Source organism: Amblyomma maculatum, chromosome 10 (assembly GCF_055883805.1).
Source record: "Amblyomma maculatum isolate TAMU_Amacu chromosome 10, ASM5588380v1, whole genome shotgun sequence".
Lineage (NCBI taxonomy): Eukaryota > Metazoa > Arthropoda > Arachnida > Ixodida > Ixodidae > Amblyomma > Amblyomma maculatum.
This window is the reverse complement of record NC_139353.1, coordinates 173,691,111-173,710,559: the sequence shown is the minus strand read 5'-3', so window position 1 is coordinate 173,710,559 and position 19,449 is coordinate 173,691,111. Positions and strand designations below refer to the sequence as shown.

Here is a 19,449-nt window from a genome sequence, read left to right as displayed (position 1 = left end):
ACGCCCCCCACTGCGGGCTCCCTCACCCTCCTCTAGTTCTGGGAAGCAAGTCCCATCCCCATGCTCCGGCCCGCTCGATTAACCGGCGTTGTTCGGCCAGCTCCGTGCTGGACAAGGCATCTTCCTAAGATGAGAAGGTGGGGTGAGGTACAGGTGGAATGCCGCCGGGTGGCTTTGGGCAGGCCCAAACAGAATGATATAGTGTAGGTCGGTGTTGTTGGCAGGTGGGGCATTTATCTGGGTAGCGGGTGGAGAAGAACAAATGTTTGTGGTACAAATTTGTATACGTGTGAGTCTGCAGTTGTCGCCATGCCACAGCTTCGGCCTTGGTGAGTGTTGGGTGCAGCGGTGGCAGAGTTCTTTTTTGTGTACGGTAATATAGTGTAATGTGGGTGTAAGACTGTAGAACTGTGCTGGCATCCTCTGTGTCTACTTCCCCCTCCGCTTCCGTCGACAGCGCCTGGAAGGTTGCTGCTCGGGCGAGTGCGTGCCCACTCTCGTTGCCAGGAAGGGAGGAGTGACCAGGAGTCCAAACAATTTTAACAATGGGAAAGGTATCATAGTTTATAGGTGAGAGCACGCGTGAAGCCTCGAAAGATAATGTATTCTTCGCGAAGGCGCGACACGCAGCTTGTGAATCTGTAATTATTGTGTATGTCGGACTGGTGGGATGTTTGTAACATGTCCATGTGGTGTATGAAGGCGAGTGCTACCGCTATTGCAGTCTCCTCAGCCGTCGTGCTCGAGTTCCTGCCACGAACGAAGCCCGTAATCTTAATTGAGCCGTTGGCGTCCGTAACAGCTAGTGCCATAGCGTCTGTGCCCGATGGATATCTCGCCGTGTCGACATATAAAACAGTTTGGACACCTCTGTACTGGTGCAGGAGTGCCTTGACTCTAGCGGTCCTACGACCAGTGTGGAGTGCGGGGTCCATATTCTTTGGGACTGGCGCGACCCTGATCTTAGCTGCCAGTTTGGGCGAGATGGTATGATACCTCTGTTGCAGCGGTGTTGTCGGCTCCAGGTAGCCTAGTCTACGGAGAACAGTCCGGCCCACTCTAATGTCTCGAAGGCGCGTGAGTTGGCCATTCCTTTGGGCTTCTATCAGCTCTTCTGCGGTGTTGTGGAGGCCAAGCTGAAGCAGGCGATGCGTCGAGGTGTACGGGGGAAGTTCGAGGGCTGTCTTTACTGCCGATCGTAGAAAGATGTTGAGATGATTGAGTTCAGTTCGATTGAACTTGTGATAAGGGGCGTGAAACGTCATGCGGCTGATTAATAGCGCCTGCACGATTCGCATGGTATCCCTTTCCTTGAGCCCCCCACGTCTGTTGGAAATACGGCGGATCAAGTGCGCCACCTGCGCGAATTGCTTCTTCAGCAGCTGTATAGTGTAGGTCGCTCTGCCATTGCTCTGCAGATACAGGCCCAGTACCCTTAGTCGATCCACTCTAGGGATGGGAATTCCTTCGAGATGCAAGTCGATTTCCCGGTCGACTACTTGGGTCCTCGCTCGTGCACGAATCACAAGCAGTTCTGATTTCTCAGCCGCGCATGTAAGCCCGTGCTCAGTTGCGTACTGCTGTGTCATCTCAATTGCTTCTTGAAGGCTGTCTTGGATGTGGCCGTCAGAGCCTTTGGTGATCCATAACGTGATGTCGTCAGCATAGAGCGCATGATGCAGATCAGGAATTCTTGACAGCAGCAGAGGAAGTCCTGCCATCGCCACGTTGAACAATGTGGGCGACAACACCGAACCCTGTGGGGTGCCTCGACCAGTGAGACGTATCGGTTCAGAGCGTACGTCTCCGATACCCAGGGTAGCAGTTCGATCCATGAGGAAAGCCCTAACGTAATCATAAGTTTGTTGACCTTAATGTGAACTCGCTAGTCCCTCCAAGATGGCATCGTGCAACACGTTGTCAAAGGCCCCCTTCAGGTCTAAGGCCAGGACAGCACGGGCCTGGGTCCTGCCGGGATGATCTATCACTTCCTCTTTAAGCTGAAGGTGAACATCCTGAGTAGAGAGATGCGGCCGGAACCCGAACATGGTGTCAGGGAAGAAGATGTTGGCTTCCAAGTGAGGGTGCAGCCGCCGGAGCACTACATGCTCCATCAGTTTCCCAACACACGACGTCAAGGATATGGGTCGAAGATTCTGAAGGGCGAGCTGCTTGCCTGGTTTCGGAATTAAATTTATGTCAGCATGACGCCATTCTTGCGGGAGTGTACCGGTCTTCCATACGTCATTATAATAACTGGTCAAGGCAGTTATTGATTCGTCGTCAAGGTTCTGGAGCATCTTATATGTAATACCGTCCGCCCCAGGGACAGTGCTCCTTCTCAGGCTCGCGAGTACTGCTCGAACCTCTGATTCCGTGATGTCCTCGTCCATGGGTGAATACTCATTTTGATGAGGGTAGTCTCTATATTGCGGTCTGGGACCCGTCAGTATACAGTGCGCCTCCAGGGCATGCAGCAGTGCAGTGCTATCTTTCGCTTCGTTATGGAGGATTTGGCAACCGCTTTAGAGGTTTCTTCTCTGGTTTTGGATGGGTCGAGAAGGCCTTGGAGGAGTGACCACGTTTTGGCCGTTCCGAGTGTTCCCTGCAGCCTTGTGCAGAGCTTGTGCCAGTTGGAACTCGTGAGCTCTTCTGCATAGCGCTCTGCCGCAATTGTAATTTCCGCTATACGTTTCCGTAGCTTGCGATTGTGTTGCTGCTACCGCCATCTTCGGACAAGTCCTCTTCGAGCTTCCCACAGATGGAGGAGGTGCGGGTCGATCTCAGGTGCCTTTTCTGTGGCCTTCACTACGGAGGTGGCGTTCTTTAAATCCATCTGAAGCTGTCTCACCCTTTCAGCCAAAGGGAGTCGCTCGCCTTCTTTCAAAGCAAGTCTTTGTTTTCGGAAGGCGTCCCAGTCCGTGAGGCGCAGCTGACGACCAGACACGCGGCCCACTCGCACTTGCATCGCCGTCTCAAGGATAAAATGGTCACTGCCCAGAGACTCTTCTAGGTTGGTCCACGTGCACGGATGTTGCGTGCGAACTAGTGTCAGGTCCGGGCTAGTGTCCCGGTTTACGCTGTTGCCCATACGGGTGGGATGGTCGGTTTCAGTTAAAAGAGTCAGTTGGGTGCGGGCAATAGCTAGGGCCAACTTACGGCCCTTGGGAGTTTCGGTTTTGTAGCCCCACGAAGGATGGGACGCGTTGAAATCACCCATAATTAGTAAAGAGTTCTCATGTGGCTTCACAATCTTGAGGGCGTCATGAAAGAGCTCTTCAAATACGTCCCTCTTGCCCTTTTTGGGAGGACTGTAAACATTCAACACAAATACACTGCCATGGCCTCTTTCTCTAGGCAGAAGCTCGAGCAAAACGTGTGAAATGTGTGAGTGTTGTGTCATTGAGCACTCAATCGCGGTCATATCATTGTTAACCAAAATGGCTACACGTGGTGTTTCGTAGGGATCCAATATTTGTTGCGTGAATGTTGAATATCCTGTGAGTGTTGGTGTGCAGTTCGTTTCTTGGAGGGCGATAACATCTGGTTTGCGTCTGCGAGACTCTACGAGTTGCTGCAGACCTGCCTTTTTCTGACGAAAGCCTCTGGAATTCCACTGCCATGCAACCATGGTAGAAGCCGGCGATGCACTTTTTGACTGGCGTTTGTGCTTAAGGTGTCCCGCCATAATTAGTTCGGGCGCGAACACGGGCTACCTTATCCTTTAAAACTGAGCACGTTCCGTGGCCAGCAGGATGGTTCGAAATTTGCCCGGCTTCACGGCATGCGGCACAACAAACAGCGGAGTCCCGCACACGTACACTGCAAGATATGACGCGGTGAGGTCCAGCACAGCGTGTGCAGACAGCTTTTGAGAGGTCGTCCGCATGCGGGCAGCAGCTATTTAAATGGTCGTCCGCATGCGGGCAGCAGCTATTTAAATTTTACCATCGAATGTTCTTCAAGTTGCTATGCAGAAAACAAATAAAAGGTGTTTTAGTTCTGCGTGTGTTCTTGAAGTGCTTGTAAAGATATATGGACTGTGAACTCTGGTAAATGCGGTGTTGTCAATAAACGCAGTAGAGTGTGTGCTTGCTGGGATGGTGGCAGTAAAATTCAGATTCGTTGTGTTCTTCTTGTGTTCTTCAGCACCTCTCCAAGGTACTCGTTGATATGGCGGGCGACATGTAGTTAACACAGACATTGAAACGAAGGACGACGCACTTGAAGTAACCAGATGATGATTAACTTTATATAAAAACACAGAGTACACGAAGCTTATTTACAAAAGACAGAGAGGGGACTACATTTGACAAAAGACTGAAAGAAAACTAAGCGCAACTCTACGAGCTGGCACGTTAACTGCAACGTGAGCTCTTAGCTCTCTTCATGGCTTCTAAGCCGGGGCCTGCCTGCTACCAACTATCATAGCTTCGTCGAGGGCCAGAATCACCAATGGCCGTGCAACGTGCTCTCAAATGACCACTGCTGACTGTTCGAGACGCGGAGGAGGAGCGGAAACAGCTTAACACTGCCAAAGCGTTAAGCTTGCTAGAAAGAACTGGAATTTACTAGAGGCACATGCGGCCTTCTCAATGATGCGAAGTGAGGAGGGCCAGGTCCGCGTGGTGGGACGCATGCGGGAGTCAGCGTGCCTTTGGTGAGGAGGTGCAGGGCAGTGACGGGGATTGCACAATTGGCCACGCTGCCATCTGAAAGCCACTCGGACCTTCCACCTGCACCACTTTTTTTGGTGTGCACTCTGAAACATTTGAAAATGGACCACTGCGGCCTTTCCCCTTTGTAGCAGGTCGCCGCTGCCTACTGGCACAGCTGAGCCAAAAATAATAAAAAAATGTCCGCCACTTCGCTTTCTAGGATCTGGTCACAAGCATGAAGGTCACACAGCCGTCGCCAACTGCCGCCGAGGTCGCAGTGTTCCTCGTTGCCACCAGAATTCAAGGCGCTGCTTTGTGGTCTCCATTCCCGCAGGCTTCTCTAATCCCAAGGTAGCTGACATTGTTCGGATCTCGGAGGTCGGCAAAATTATCAGTGCTCCACAGATGGCACAAGTTGTGTCAAGATCACTCATAAAGCGTGCTCGCCATACCCTAGCTCGCAGCACACTGCAAAGGGCATTCGCCAGCAGGCCACTGCCTAGGGCATTGTCATATAGTCGTCCCCGGCAGCTGACCTCCTTGCTGGCCCTGCACAGGTCCAGGGTAGGCTTTGCCTTAGCTCCTGTACGCCATTCCGCCGTCTCCGCCTTTCGCACTCATTCTCGAATTTTCGCACAAATAGCGCTCGAGGGATCCACGGCAGCACCAGCAATGGATGCTGGAGGAACACCAAAACGGTTACACAGATTTGCTGACTGTCGGGTTCACCTCGTCGATACCCCCGCAAAGATTGTATGGAGCAACATTTGGTGTGCTAGGCTAGCTTTGGGCAGACGAAGAAGCCGGTCCTTATAGCACAGCTTCGCAGCGTCATTATCATGGTAGCGATGCTGCCAAAAAGCACGATTACATGTTGAGTTAGACAGGCAACCATGGTGGATAACTTCCGATACATCAGCAGAAAGCTGCATTTCTGTTAGGTTTCGTCCAAATCAAGCGCTGGGCGAGTGAAATATCTGCGGCAACATCAGAGGTTCGGATTGCTTGGGGAGCATCTCTGTATAGCCAAGGAAGCACTCAATAATTATGACGTTTCAAAAATTGGTGTCTGTACTCTTTTAAGTTAAGCATTTTATGGTTAGGTTGTAGTACGAAAGCCGAGAAATTTATCAGCCCGTTTTGAAACCTACTCAGTGTTTTTCGTGGCGCTGACTAAGAAATGAGCAAGCAGCAGCAGGGAAGGAAGCGGCCATCACTTTCCCTTTGTTGTCAGCTGAGCACGACCGTCCACATATACAGAGGGCAGTGAACCTGTTCACCTTACTGAGCTTTATGTTCCATTACTTTGCCTCTTAAAGGGACATGTTCACTTCTTCAAAGGTGATCCTGTTATTGGCACTCGTTAAGAGGGTTTTCTGCATAGCCCGATTCTTGGGTTGAGGTATTTTTGTGCCTCGCTCTTGTATGATGCCAGGCAATCAGAGTATTTTTGGGCACACACTGATGATTGTGGGGAGGAGGTTGACGTGTGTATGCGTGTTTGGTGCAGCAACTGCATGCGAGCGTACGAACGGCCAACCTGGAGACCAGCCTGCGCCTGCTTGCCCAGGGGGCACTGCCGTCTCACCTGCACCCCGTGAGTACCAACAGTGTGGAAATCTATGCCTAGAATATATCCACTGTTGCACTGATGGATCATTTTGCTCTTTGTTTTGTTTCACTTTCATTTGAGCTCATAGCACCGAATATAGAGCTTTATGTAGTGAATCTGCTCTGTGTTCGTTGCATGAGAACAGGAAGGAAACCGGTGTCTTGCGTAGCCTGTCCACAACTATGACGATGCTAAAGGTAAAGCATCAAAGAATGTAGATGTCAGAGCGGCTACATTTCAAACCCGGACGAGGTATAGTTTTATGTTTGGCTCGATGTTGGACCCTCTACAATTTCTGGGAGAGGCTAAAAGGGGGCTTCAGAATGAGTCATCAGGTTAGAGTGAATGTGGACACTTCATGAATTCCAGGCTATTTAGGACTTAGGTTTCAGACATTGAAACGGTTTTATGGCATTCCTTGTCATATTGTTAGACTTGTATGTGATTGTTTAGCACATTTTTCCTTAGTTCGATTGAGCTACCAACATCGAATAGATTGTTAATAAAGTTAATAAAGAACTAGTTCAGTTCTGGGATTATTTGTTATAAACCGTGAGCAGTGGCTTCAAAAGTGTTTGCTTCTTATATTACTTTAGCATTTCATGTAGTTGTTCTATATATGGATAAGTGGTCCATTTTTTGTTATATGTAGATGAATATTTTCTTTCGGCTTTTGACTTTTCTTTCCTCGAAAAATCTCAAGGTCACCTAGATACCTGGTTAAAATCATTTATGGATGGTTTAAGCAAACTATGACTTCCAAATAAAACCCATGGATAGTGAATGCGATTCAGAGTACTTGTGGTGCTTATCACAAGCAATTTATGGAAATATCAAAAGTGCCCCTGTATTTTTTTCTTTTTGCGTATTTGCAATGGTATAAACATTGGCTTACTTATAGGCCAGTATTGCAGCAGGCACGATTAAACTGAAGACATCCGAAAGTGTGGGGCCTGCGCTGATAAGAAAGCGAGCGGAAGTTGATGTAATACCACTGGACATGTCTGGAGGGTGTTGCATGGCCATCATTCCTACCACCATCTTTTTGTATCACGATTTGACCTCTGCATGGCCTAGCAACCTCGATGAAGCCGGTTGGGCACACACGTGTTCCTTACCTCTGATTGCTGCTGCGATGTGCAAATCACAGTTGACTGGATGCAGATTGAGTAAAATTGCAATTGAATGTTTCCATGTAGTAGCAATGAATCCATATCTGATAACATCGCTCAATTAAAATAACTTGCAATCATCGTGTAAATCATAGAGTTGCTCCAAGTTGTAGTCTTCATTGGGCATTGGGCATTCAGATTGTCTTTTCTGCTTCCACCTAAGTCACCGACCGATTATTCGGACCTCGCGGGGGCCGCTGAAAAATCTGAATAAACAGGAGTCCGAAAAAAACAAAATCAAAAAAAAAAAAAAAAAAGATCTTTATTTCTATGCACTTATTCAGGCCCCGCAATTGGCTGGAAAAAATCGTGAATACGCTGCTGGACGCTCCTCCGTTTGCGAGCAATCAGATCGGCTTGAATCTCGGAAAGGGTCGTGCTGTCACTGTAGGCAGCTGCAAGCATCGTCACCACATTCACAAGGTCCGCGTGCGACAGCAGCAGAACAAGTGGTGCGTCATCCTCTGACTCAGATTCGTCGTCAGGCGGGACAGCAGACACCTGACGAATTATCTCGTCATCGTCCAGCTTCGTGCATGTGAGTGCTGCACTGTCAGCATTTGAAAAGTTCTCAAAGGTGACTGCGTCTGGGATCACCCTGCCGCCACTGCGCAAGTCTTGCTGCACATGTTCGCCATCTGTGGGAAGCATGTCGGACAGAAGATCCTGGGCCGCGGCATCCGCTTCACCAACTCCCAACAAATCCAGCATGCCAAAAGCAGTTTCAGAGTGTGGCAGCAGTCACTGCCTTCCAGGCATCAGCAAGCATGCTGATCGCCGACAGCAGAGTTACAGCATACTGCTTTCCGGCGTCAATGCACAGAACCATGCGGCTCAGCAAACGTGCTCTGTATAGCACCTTCAAATTTTTAATCACACTCTGGTCCATGGGTTGAAGGACGCTCGTGTTTGGTGGCAGGAATTCCAACTAAATGGATTCCAGGTCATCAGTGTGGCCATGTGCACCACAATTGTCCACAAAGAGGAACACCTTGCGATTTTGGGCCTTGAATTTCCGGTCCAGCTTGCGTACATAGGCAGTGAAAAGATGCTGCATAATGCAAGCCTTCGAGTTGGCTTCATACCACACTGGCAATGTTTTTACTCCCTTGAAGCATCTCGGGCTCTTTGATTTCCCAATCACAAGAATCGGGAGCTTTTCGTTTCCCGACATGTTGCTGGCAACCATCACTGTGACCCGGTCTTTGCTATGCCTTCCACTGTGGCAGGGGTCATCAGACATGGACAGTGTTTTCTCGGGTAACATCTTATAAAAAGGCCTGTTTCATCACAATTGAAGACATCATCAAGCGAAAATCAGTTCAGCAGCGACTCCAGTCTGTCGGAGCGGTAATTTGTTACAAGAGTCTGGTCCACGGCACCACTCTTGCCGCACATCTTCTTGAAAGGGAGGTCGTACCTCTTCTTAAAGTTACGAAGCCATCCATCGCTAAACTTAAAGCCTTTGATGTTCATTCGCAGTGTGAGGGCCTCTGCCTTTTGTTTCAGAAGATCGCCCGACACTGGGATCCTCTTTGCAACTGTCGCACACAGCCACATGTGGAGCGCTTCTTCGAGCTTCGGATGGCTGCCCTCTCTGAAATCTTTTCTTTCCAGCACTGGGGGGAAGAAGACTTCAATGATTCCTTCAAAATCTTCATTTTGTTTTTCATATAGTCCAACACAGTCTGCTTCGAGATGCCGAACTCCCGGGCAACTTCGCTCTGCTAGCGGCCATTCTGCAATTGATGGATCACGGCGATCTTCTTCGCCATTGTATTTGCCGCGCTTCTTAGCTGAATTCCCTGACACTTACTGCCCCGATGTTGGCGTCATTCCTGTGTGCTTCGTTGGTCTCACTGCTAGGCATACACAACACACAAGCAACACAAGTAGAATGAACACTGCACACTATAACTGCACCGCACACCGTCACAAAACAGAAAGAAGAGACGACCGGCCAGCGGCTACTGGATTTGACCTGGATTTGGATGGGCGAGACCGAAGCTAGCCATTGTGCCGGAACACACAAAAACGATGATGGTGAGCGGACTCCGCCCCTACCGCCACCTCGTGGGGCGGTAAGGAGGCTCATTACAAAACAGAAATGGCGCTTCATGCTTCAGTTAGCGTTGGTGTAGGTAGCTGCTGTCGATCGAGTTGGCTCGAGTAGGGTCCAAAAAATCAAATGAGAGGTTGCAAAGTGTCCGAAATTTCGGTATTTGTTATGCATTACGGCCTATGGGAAGGGTGACGGTGCGCGAAGCAGTCCGAATAATCGAGTATGTCTGAATTTTCAGAGTGGAGTCCGGAAAATCAGTCGGCGACTGTATTTAGGAATTCAGCACAATGAACAAAATATAAACAATTAGTGCATATTAATCATTTCTTTAATCTTGGGGGCCCGCCTAGTTGAAATCACTAGCTATAGGACACTCAGGCTCTGCCATTAAGGGTGTGACATGATAACATATCATAAACACGGACAATATGTTTTATTTTGATTTATTTATTTATTTTTTACAAACATAGCATTAGCAAACATTGACTTTCCATTCTAAGCAGTTTGACACCTTTGAATGTATCTTGTTATTTTTTCAATATATAATTGATAAATTACACAGTTCAAATTTTCTTAATTAGCATCATCAAGCATTGGCTTTTCATTCTGAGTATTTTAACACCTTCGAACCCTCCTTTTTTTAATTTTTTAATTTTTTATTTCTTTAATCATTCAATAATTACAATGATTTGATTAACTCATCATCACCTGTCACCTCCTCAGTCCTCAATTCCTAGCTATCGCTTAAAACCCAGCCTGCGGTAGCGATTCTTCTTTTCTGCCTCACGAGCTCACATCGTGCTTTGTCTTCTTTGCTTTCTTGGGTAGTGTACGTCATAACCTGAAACAACGTGTTTACAATTTTTTTACGGGCAGTGCCAGGTTGTTAGGTTTGTCAATTACCAAGGCCTGACTAGCCAGATACTGACTGCAAATGCGGCATGGTGGCACCTTAACGACCTAGAGCGACACCGCAACACAAGCTATGTTGAAGCCACCCACTTCTCAGGGCTTAAGGAAGGCTGCATCAGCACTCCTTCCATCTCGCTATCTGAAAAAGAAATCACCCTCCTCGCTGATATTATTCAACTTCACCTGGATTTTATCATTCCAGTCGTGTTAATTGTTGGCGCTCCTCTCTCGTACCACTAATCGTTTTACTGTTTCTTAACTTCCCATAATTAAGCAAAGCAGCAATGGGGGCTAGTTGGTTTACCATTTCAAGAATTTACGCGCTACGATATACACAGATACTATTTATTTATTTCAGTACGTACAAATCGCCTCACTGGGCATTAGAGTACGGGGGTACGCAAAGGGAGAGGCAAAAGCACTGGAAATAGATGTACAGTACATTCATAAAGAAAACAACAAAAAAACCAACAGCAACAATTCAGCCAAGAACAGTAAAACACACTTGGGAAATGCTGTGCAAGTCACACAAGAGGTAAAATACATATATAGCGGAAAAGTAGCATGCAAAAGCTCTTTGTTGATAAGAAGAGCAGTCAATAGTTTATGGTGCATGGCACAGTGATGCATCAGTTAGTCCCCATAAATATGTTTTAAATGCGGCTAGAAACCTGTTGTCATCTAATGAAACTATTGCATTGTACGTACTTATTGTACGTACTTATTCACTTATTGTACGTGGGAAAAAAAAATTGATTTAAATACAGATGTCCGACAGGCAATTTCGCGTGTTTTACGGATATGGTCTCGTCTATGGGAAATGTATGGGGGGGGTGCAAGGTAAGCATCACGGTCAATGCCAATTTTTGTTCATGATGTCGTTTAAGAAGACTAATCTGAAGGAGGTGCGACGGAGCTGAAGGAAATCCCATCCTAAATGCTTCTTTAACGCACTGGCACTGCTGTGACGATGATAAATGTGTAAAATGAAATGTGCTGCATGATTCTGTATCGCTTCAAGTTTCTTGATAAGGATTTTAGTAGCTGGATCCCACACTACCGTTGCATGTTCTAAAATTGAGCGCACGTTTGAGATATACAGTCGAACCCGGATATATCGAACTTGAAGGGGATCGCGAAATAGTTCGATATGGGCGCGGCGCTGCCCTAGCCGAACTGTCCCCTCTCATTATTTCCGCGCGTGGCTTGAAAACGTCACGCGGCAAACGGCCGAGGGTGATGCGATCGCCTTTGGGGAAGGCACTCTTTCCAGTGCGTGGTGCGGAGTTCGATATATCGAACAACCGGTGAAATTGAGTTCGATATATGACGCGGCTTTCCTGTACTTTTACATGGGATTTTCAAGGGGATATTCCGTGAGTTCGATATAACCAAAATTCGATATATCCGGGTTCGATATATCCGGGTTCGACTGTATAGAACTTCTTTCACGTCACTTGGTACGTTACAAAAATTTCTTTTAATGAAGTTGAGACGCGACCAGCCTTCATTGCTATGTAATCAACATGCTTGTTCCAGGTTAAATTATGAGAAAAATAAACGCCCAGGTACTTAACATCTTGATATGTGGCTATTTGATGACTATTTAAAAAGTAACTACTCAAGATATTTACCTTTTTTCGGCTAAAACGAATATGGCAGCATTTTTTGGGATTTAGAGTCATATTTCATTTACAGCACCATGCTATGATCCGGTTGAGGTCTGTTTGTAGATCGTTTGTATCTTCCCTATTTTCTATATTTCTATACAATACGCAATCATCTGCATATAGTCTAATTTTAGAAGTTATACCCAGACCGATATCACTTATAAAAATTTTAAAAAGAAGCGGTCCTAGCACAGATCCCTGCGGTACGCCAGATGTAACCGAAACATATCATGACTCAGCGCCGTTAACGACTACTTTTTGACTGCGGTCGTGAAGGTAGTCTTTTACCCAGTGTAATATGTTGTAAGGCAAACCTAGGCAAGAAAGCTTAAACAGCAGCAAAAAGTGGAACACCTTGTCAAAAACCTTCTGAAAGTACAGCAGTACGTAGTCAACCTGTTTACCACAATCAGAAGAGAAAAAATGTCATGTGAAAATTCCACAAGTTGGGTCACACATGACAATCCAGCTCTGAAGCTATGTTGAAAATTGACAAAAAATTGCTGGTCCTCCAAATGATGAAATATAGAAGAGTAAAGAATGTGCTTTAAAGACTTGCAACACACACTGGTTAGTGATATTGGCCTGTAGTTTTCAACTTGGCATCGAGGACCATTTTTGTGTACTGGCACAATGTTCGCTATCTTCCATTCATCAGGTAGAGCACTTGAAGATAATGACACACTAAACAGGACAACAAGAAATTTGGCTATAATGGGGGCACACATTTTGAGCACATGACATGGAATGTTGTCGGGACCAGTGGCTGAGTTAGCTTTTAATTCCTGCAGTAGTTTCGGGACACCTTCATAAGAAATAATTACGCCTGGCATTCTATCCGGGCAATAGGGAATTGACCCGGCTGTGATATAATCAGTAGGTGCAGAAAACATGGATCTAAAGTATTTATTCAAGTGATTAGCTTTTTCTGCATCTTCAGAGGTTTGACCTTCATGAGTCGATATCGGTGGAATGGAGCTTTCTTCTTTGCCAGTCGATTTTACATATTTCCACATTTCTTTTGGATTACGTTTCAGTTTGATACTTAGAGAGGCATTGAAGGCATCCTTAGCGTGTTTTATCTTTGATTTGATCGTTTTTCCTAACTCGTCTAATTGGCTATAAGTTTTGTCATTCTTTGTGCTAATGTACCTTGTATATCTGTGTATATCTTGGCGCGAAAATTCTTGAAATTGAAATTCCCATAATCGCGCCCTCAGTGCTATTTTTCCATCCTTTTTTCCACTTATAATTTGTGCCGTACATCATGGAATTTACTCTCTAGTGGGGTTTTTAGCAGTGATGCCTCTCTTTTGATGCCCTAGAAAACGCCCTGATTATTCCCATGGTGGCCTCCTGTGCATATAAATAAAGTTCACTGCTCTTCTGCATCTTTTTTCCTGTTTGCACTGCTGTGACAAATTGCAGGATGTGCGTTTTCAGAAAGAAAATTTCTCTAAGCATTGAAACAGCAGGGGACATGCATGTTGTTTTTCTCTGCTGATTGGCTAGAGAGGAAATGCGTTTATTTTCTGCAAATCTGCATCCAAGATAATTTTATATAATTTTTTTTCTGCTCGGTGGTTTTGATGGGGACAGAGGAAAGATGTTCTGGCAGCATTGATGGCCATTTGCCAACTGTGTGAAGCCCTACACACAAGGGGTCCCCAAATAGGCTCGATTAAGGAGGCATAAAATTTGTTTTTTCGCACAAGATATGAGCAGAAAACCAGTCTTTGTTTCCAGACTGAAGCTGGCATGGTAACTTCGTGGAGAGTGCAGGGTGGTTGCCAAACATTCAGAATAATTCAAGCACAAAATGAGCTTCTAAGAAACTGAATGCAACCACTGAGGATCCATCCAGAGGTTCCATTATGGCTGCTGAGCAGAGTCTCTCCACCACAAAGGTGAGAAAGACTCTGTCACTGTCCAGATGTGTCCCCCACCATCCTAACTTTTTTTCATTCATTCCCACAGTTTTCAGTGAAATATGAGTTGGTGACAGTTGTTGAGGGTAATGTTTGTACATCTTCAGACGGCATCCTTAGCGCAAAAAAAAAACACACGCACACGAGAGAAAAGGCGGGACAAGGGACTCTCGTGTGCGTGTGCTTTTCTCTCGTGTGCGTGTGTTTTTTTTTTTTTTGCGCTAAGGATGCCGTCTGAAGCTGAAAACCATCTAGCCCGTCTAAAAGTTCTTTTAAACCAAATGTTTGTACACAGCGCAGTGCACGAAGGGTGCTGCCATATGGGGCTGAGCAGAGGGAAGAGTTCTCTGAGTGAAGTGAAAAGGTATGCAGTTGGGCAAAGCAAGCAGAAAGGCTACTGGAAAGAGCTGCTAGGTTCATTCCCAGGTGTCGCTGAAGATGTCAGGGAACAGTCACGCGAGGTGCCCCCCTCGTATTACATGGATGAAGAGAAAATGATGCCGCTAGAGGAAGGGTGCTTGTTCACCGGCCACACTGCTCGGTTTGCCTCTTTCCCTCAGGGTCCCCACATGGGACATCAAGTGCACCTATGCAGGCAAAGCAAATTCGATATTGAGCCCCTTTCCAGAGCATGGTGGTGTCCCTCGAGGGTAGCCTTATTTTGAACCTCACAGGGTCGCCACATCTAAGAGCATTTCAGCTGTTTTCTCTGTTGATTGCCTCTCTGTAATTAGGTGCTGGTGGAAAGGGCAGGGAAGGTTCAGAGAGGCATTGTGTAGACAACAAGAGCTCCTGTTCTCATTGAGCTGAAACTGGAGGTTTTTCACAGCAGCACAGGTGTGTCACTGGAGCAGCAAGTGAAAGGAGAGAGGCACCTTAAAAGTTTTGCAGGTTATGCCTTTCTGTAACTCTCTGGAGGAAAAGGGGAGCAGCAGTTATTATTCACGTGATGGCTGAGAGCTGTGCAGCTGACTTGACCTCCTAGGGAATGATATTAACTTGTTTTCGACGTGCAAGCTTCTCGTGTGTGTTGCCGGTGCTTTTCAATTTTTTTTCTGTTAAATACTCCTAGTGATTACACATGAGCTGGATAACGGGAGGTGCTTGGTGCAGGACAAGGGCAGCACAGCCCTGCACGTTGCTGCCCGCAGTGGCCAGGCCTGCCAGGTGGAGCTGCTGCTCGTGTACGGGGCTGACCCCACAGCCAGGGACTCCTCCCGGGGGCTTACACCTGCTGACTGCGCCAGGTCTGCTTGTTTTTCTCTCTACAACTGCTGCAATGTCGGTGCATGTTAAAGAGCCCCAGGGGCTGCATTACGCTCACAAGAAAGTGTCGCAAGCCATTTCTCACGACCAATAGGAGGGGAGGCTGGTTTTTATGATATGGTCAGAGCGTATGTGGCATCCAGAGCGTATGTGGCGTCGTAACGTCAAACCCCATAAACCAAACCAAGCCAGTGTGAACTTTAAAGGGATAGCCTGCTACCAGAAATGGCTATAGAAATGTTGGCATATTCTGATCTCACAACATACGTGGCAATGACAACGGTGGAACTTGTGGTTTAGGCAGGAATTCATATCTCAGATTGGCCAACAGAGTCATAAATGGTAGCACCACGCTGTGGTCACAATTATTATAGTTAACTTAGCAACAACCTGAACAGCAGATTTGGCATGTTGGTGATCCATTATATGTTAACAGCATAAACACAGGAGAAGAGGACGACATGATGTTGTGTCAACCTGTCCTCCTCTATACCCCTCATGTTAATTAAGTCCAACGTTGAGCTAGTTGGTTACACATCTCTTGGAAGAAGGCAGTAGAGCAGATAACAACACAAAACATAAGAAGCACACACAAACACAAGGACAACTCTGCACTGACAACTATATTGACAAGAACCCGCACATCTTCTCCCTTCACGTCTGCAGCCAACTTCTTCCTTGTCTTTAACATCCTGCCGGTTTGAGCAGAAATTCTTATTCCTTCTACAAAACCACTGAAGGCATACTGACACATTGGTCTCCCGAGTCACAGATTGCATATGCTTCATAAATTTCCCTTGCTAACTTATTGCTAACTTAACTCCTGACCTTCACAATGTTAAGGTTAGGAATAGGATGAAGGATAAGGATAACGCCTTGGAACAAAGCCAGCGATTTATTATTAATTTTTTAAAACAGCGTTTTTTGAAATTCGCGGGCAGAGAGATTGTCGCTTGGTGGTGTCGCATGAAACTATTTCCTTAAACCGTGACGTCACGATTGAGTTGACTGGCAAGGCTTGCTAGAAGCTGCCATTCGCTGCGGCCACTGCAGCCATGACGTCATCGACGCACTTCCGGTAGCTGCGAAAGTCATCTGCTCGTGGGCTGTGCGAGCTCCTCAGTCGGTCAAGTACCTCACGATGGCAGCACTCCTCGATCGCCATAAACACCGCTGCTGTGGCCCCTCTTCCCGCATACTGTACATGAACGACACGGCGGATCGTTAGCGCCGATGTCCGAAATAAAGCTTGCTAAAATTTGTTGACGTCTGCAATACTGAGTCGAATATCAAGTATGAAGCCCTCGTGAGGATCGCTGACCAGCAGCAAATTGCTGGTAAGAGTGATAGCCGTGATACAAGTGTCTGCTCAAGCTAGCTACCACTGGTGCATTTTGGCTCATCTGATCTGCTCGTACTAGCTCTGCGAATAATGCATCGCCAGAGTTTGTGCGGATTCACAATCCCCTTCCTACCCGCGTGTAATTAACACGAGTGGTTACGCGCGCTGGTAGAGAGGTTGGCGGAGGGGAGAGGGCACGCTGGCCACCCCCCGCCGCCTCCCGGGCCCTGCGGCGACGCTGTCGCGGGCTTCCCTCTTGCCTGCCGGCGTAACCAGGAGACCTCCTCTCCCATTCCGTGTTGAGGAGCGCGTCTGCTGCACAGGACTCTAGGTTCTTGGGCGATTGGGCGCGCACGCGCGCGGTTCATGATTTCCGCCGAGGAGATCACTGCCGTCACCGAGAATCGCCCACTTACCGTAGGCACTTACCGCAACGGGATGTGAGCGCGAAGCTGTGTCAGGTGAGAAGACTCTTCCTCTCACCTCCTTGGCGCGCTTCCCCATTAGGTGGTTTTTATTTCATCCCCGTACGCGGCAATCGCTCGCTACACAGCGTTTGTATTTTTCTGCTGTTGATTTGCCGTGTACAATTACTTGGACAGATTAAAGCTCGTTCGAGTGCGCAACTCGTGTTTGTCCCTTCTGGCCCGAACCCGCTGCAGTGGCGATTTCTCGCACCGCGGGTTGGGGGTCACAGCTTTGTCTGCTAGGGCTGGCACGTCTGGGCTAGAAGGCGACTGTAGCGTCTAGCCCCCTCGTGGCGCATTATTGCGAGAATAACCCCCATAAGTTAATCCTATGATTCTTTTACTATGGCAGGATATTTGTAAAAGCGTATATTGTGCCCTGTGCTTCAAGAAATCTATAGTTACCTGATCCTCTCCAGCTGTTGTTCCCCTTTCCATAGTTTCTAATGCTTTCTTAACTTCATCCTTCGTCACTGGTGAAACGTCTGACTGCATTTCCCTACCGCCAGTCTCATTATTTTCCCATCCCTACAAAACTAGGGATAGCACCGAGTAAATGTAAAACCAAGAAGCAGATTTTCATGGAGAAGTGTCCTCGCCTGCATCGGAAGTCATCAGGCATTTCCTCACGATTCGTCTTGTGGAGAGAGAAAAATGGCATGCCTCAGACTTGTGGTCAATGACACAGGTTGTTAGGAACCACTCATCGTTAAAGGCAGATAGGTAATTGATTTTGGACAGCAACAAACTAACCTCAACTGGCTGCTATCGGCATGAATGTACATTTGTGCCATTGTCGGGAATATGTCCTAAACAACACCGATAAAAGGCACTGCGGCGCAGCATCCTGTGTAGTGCCATCTTGCTGAAGAGAGTCGTGGGTGTAAAATTTTAGTTCCATTCACCTGGTTGGTGGTGGTCTTGTTAAAGATTTAAGGACATATTTCTCAGCGCAAAGGCACGCGACCAAAGAAAAGAAGGAGGAGGAAGACTAGGGACGAACACAGCGCTGACTCATAATTGCTTATTTAGCGACGCACACAAGATTTATATACATCCAGACTAGCGTAGGCGCATACCATGCCAGGAAAGAGATAAACAAAAAGAAATGCATCACACCTTTTATTTTTTTTTTTATGTTAAAGAGTTTTGAGTGGGCCCCCACCAAGTGAGCTTCTCAAAGTTTAGGCGCTCCTTAGCTGACGTCCAGAGTATTCATAGCTCATCAATGGTTCTCCGCAAGATTGCCGATGACTGTGTAGTTTACTCTGTTACAGTTAAACCTCGGTATAATGAACTTCAGTATTACGAAATCCTCGATATAAAGAGGTTACAAGGAATACATCACATAATGCCCATTGGAAACCATGTATATCTTACTTCAATATAGCGAAGTAAATGTTTCTGTAATTTCATTACAACGAAATCTTCAGAGAAATATATTTTATCCGGAAGGACAAAAATCTCACAGTGGAGACGACGACCGAAGGGAAAGCATTGCCAGTGCACGAGACTTGGGTAACTCACACGGACGGGCCTCCCAGGGTGCGCGGCATTCGCTCCCTACAAGCAAGTTAAGCGATATAAGCAGCTAGAGTATCCGCGCCCCCGCCTCCTGCTTTTTATCTTATCTCACCCTCTGTTTTTTTGCTTCGTCACAAATGGAGGATAGCGGCGGCTCCGTATTCCCCCCCCCTTTCTGCTCACTCCTTTGCTGCGATCCAAAGAAACTCTTCCCCGTGCCTGGGAAGGCTGATGCGTCAGCATGCACGCCCGCCTGTCATTATCTCTTTCTCGCACGGCTCTCGCGTGGCCTCCGCTTCTGCAGGTGTTGTTTGTGCGCTGCTTGGTTTGCCGATTCCGACTCTCCTTCGCTTTGCCACTGCCTGGGTAACTGCCGAGGTCCTTCCCAGGAGGACACAGGTAGCGACACTGATGCCGAAGACTGCGAAGACCGACCCAAGTAACCGCGAAGTGCTTGACGAAATAGACGTGCTGCGGCGCTACGCGAGTTTAACAGCAAAAAGCGATCCAATCCCTGTGGGCCTATGAGTGCAGCGTGAGGCCATCTCTGATAGCTAAGCAGATGCAAAAGAAGGCCATGGATTACTTTCAGAGGAAATAAAAATGAAATCTTTACAATTGGCAAGTGCTTTGGTAATGTTTCCGCATGCTAAGAACAAAATTTTGATACTACAAAATTTCATTACAAGAAGTAAACTGCCGATTTTTATGACTTCGTTATATCGAGGTTTAACTGGCATGACTGTTGCAACAAAGAAATGTTCCTTAAATTATAATGACAGAGTTTGGTGATCAGTGCATAAATGAGGTTGAACAATTACCTCTAATCTTGTGTG

At 47.1% G+C, this 19,449-nt stretch overlaps 1 protein-coding gene across 3 annotated transcripts in view; it reads left to right on the top strand.

Annotated features, from left to right (window-relative positions):
* Git (ARF GTPase-activating protein GIT1) overlaps window positions 1-19,449 on the top strand; it is a 267,395-nt gene that overhangs the window by 30,765 nt on the left and 217,181 nt on the right. For all 3 annotated transcript variants that reach the window (XM_084580679.1, XM_084580677.1, XM_084580678.1), the window contains exons 5-6: window positions 6,169-6,255; window positions 15,128-15,261. In XM_084580679.1, the coding sequence (XP_084436805.1) occupies window positions 6,169-6,255; window positions 15,128-15,261 (221 nt within the window). The remainder of the gene's footprint in view (window positions 1-6,168; window positions 6,256-15,127; window positions 15,262-19,449) is intronic.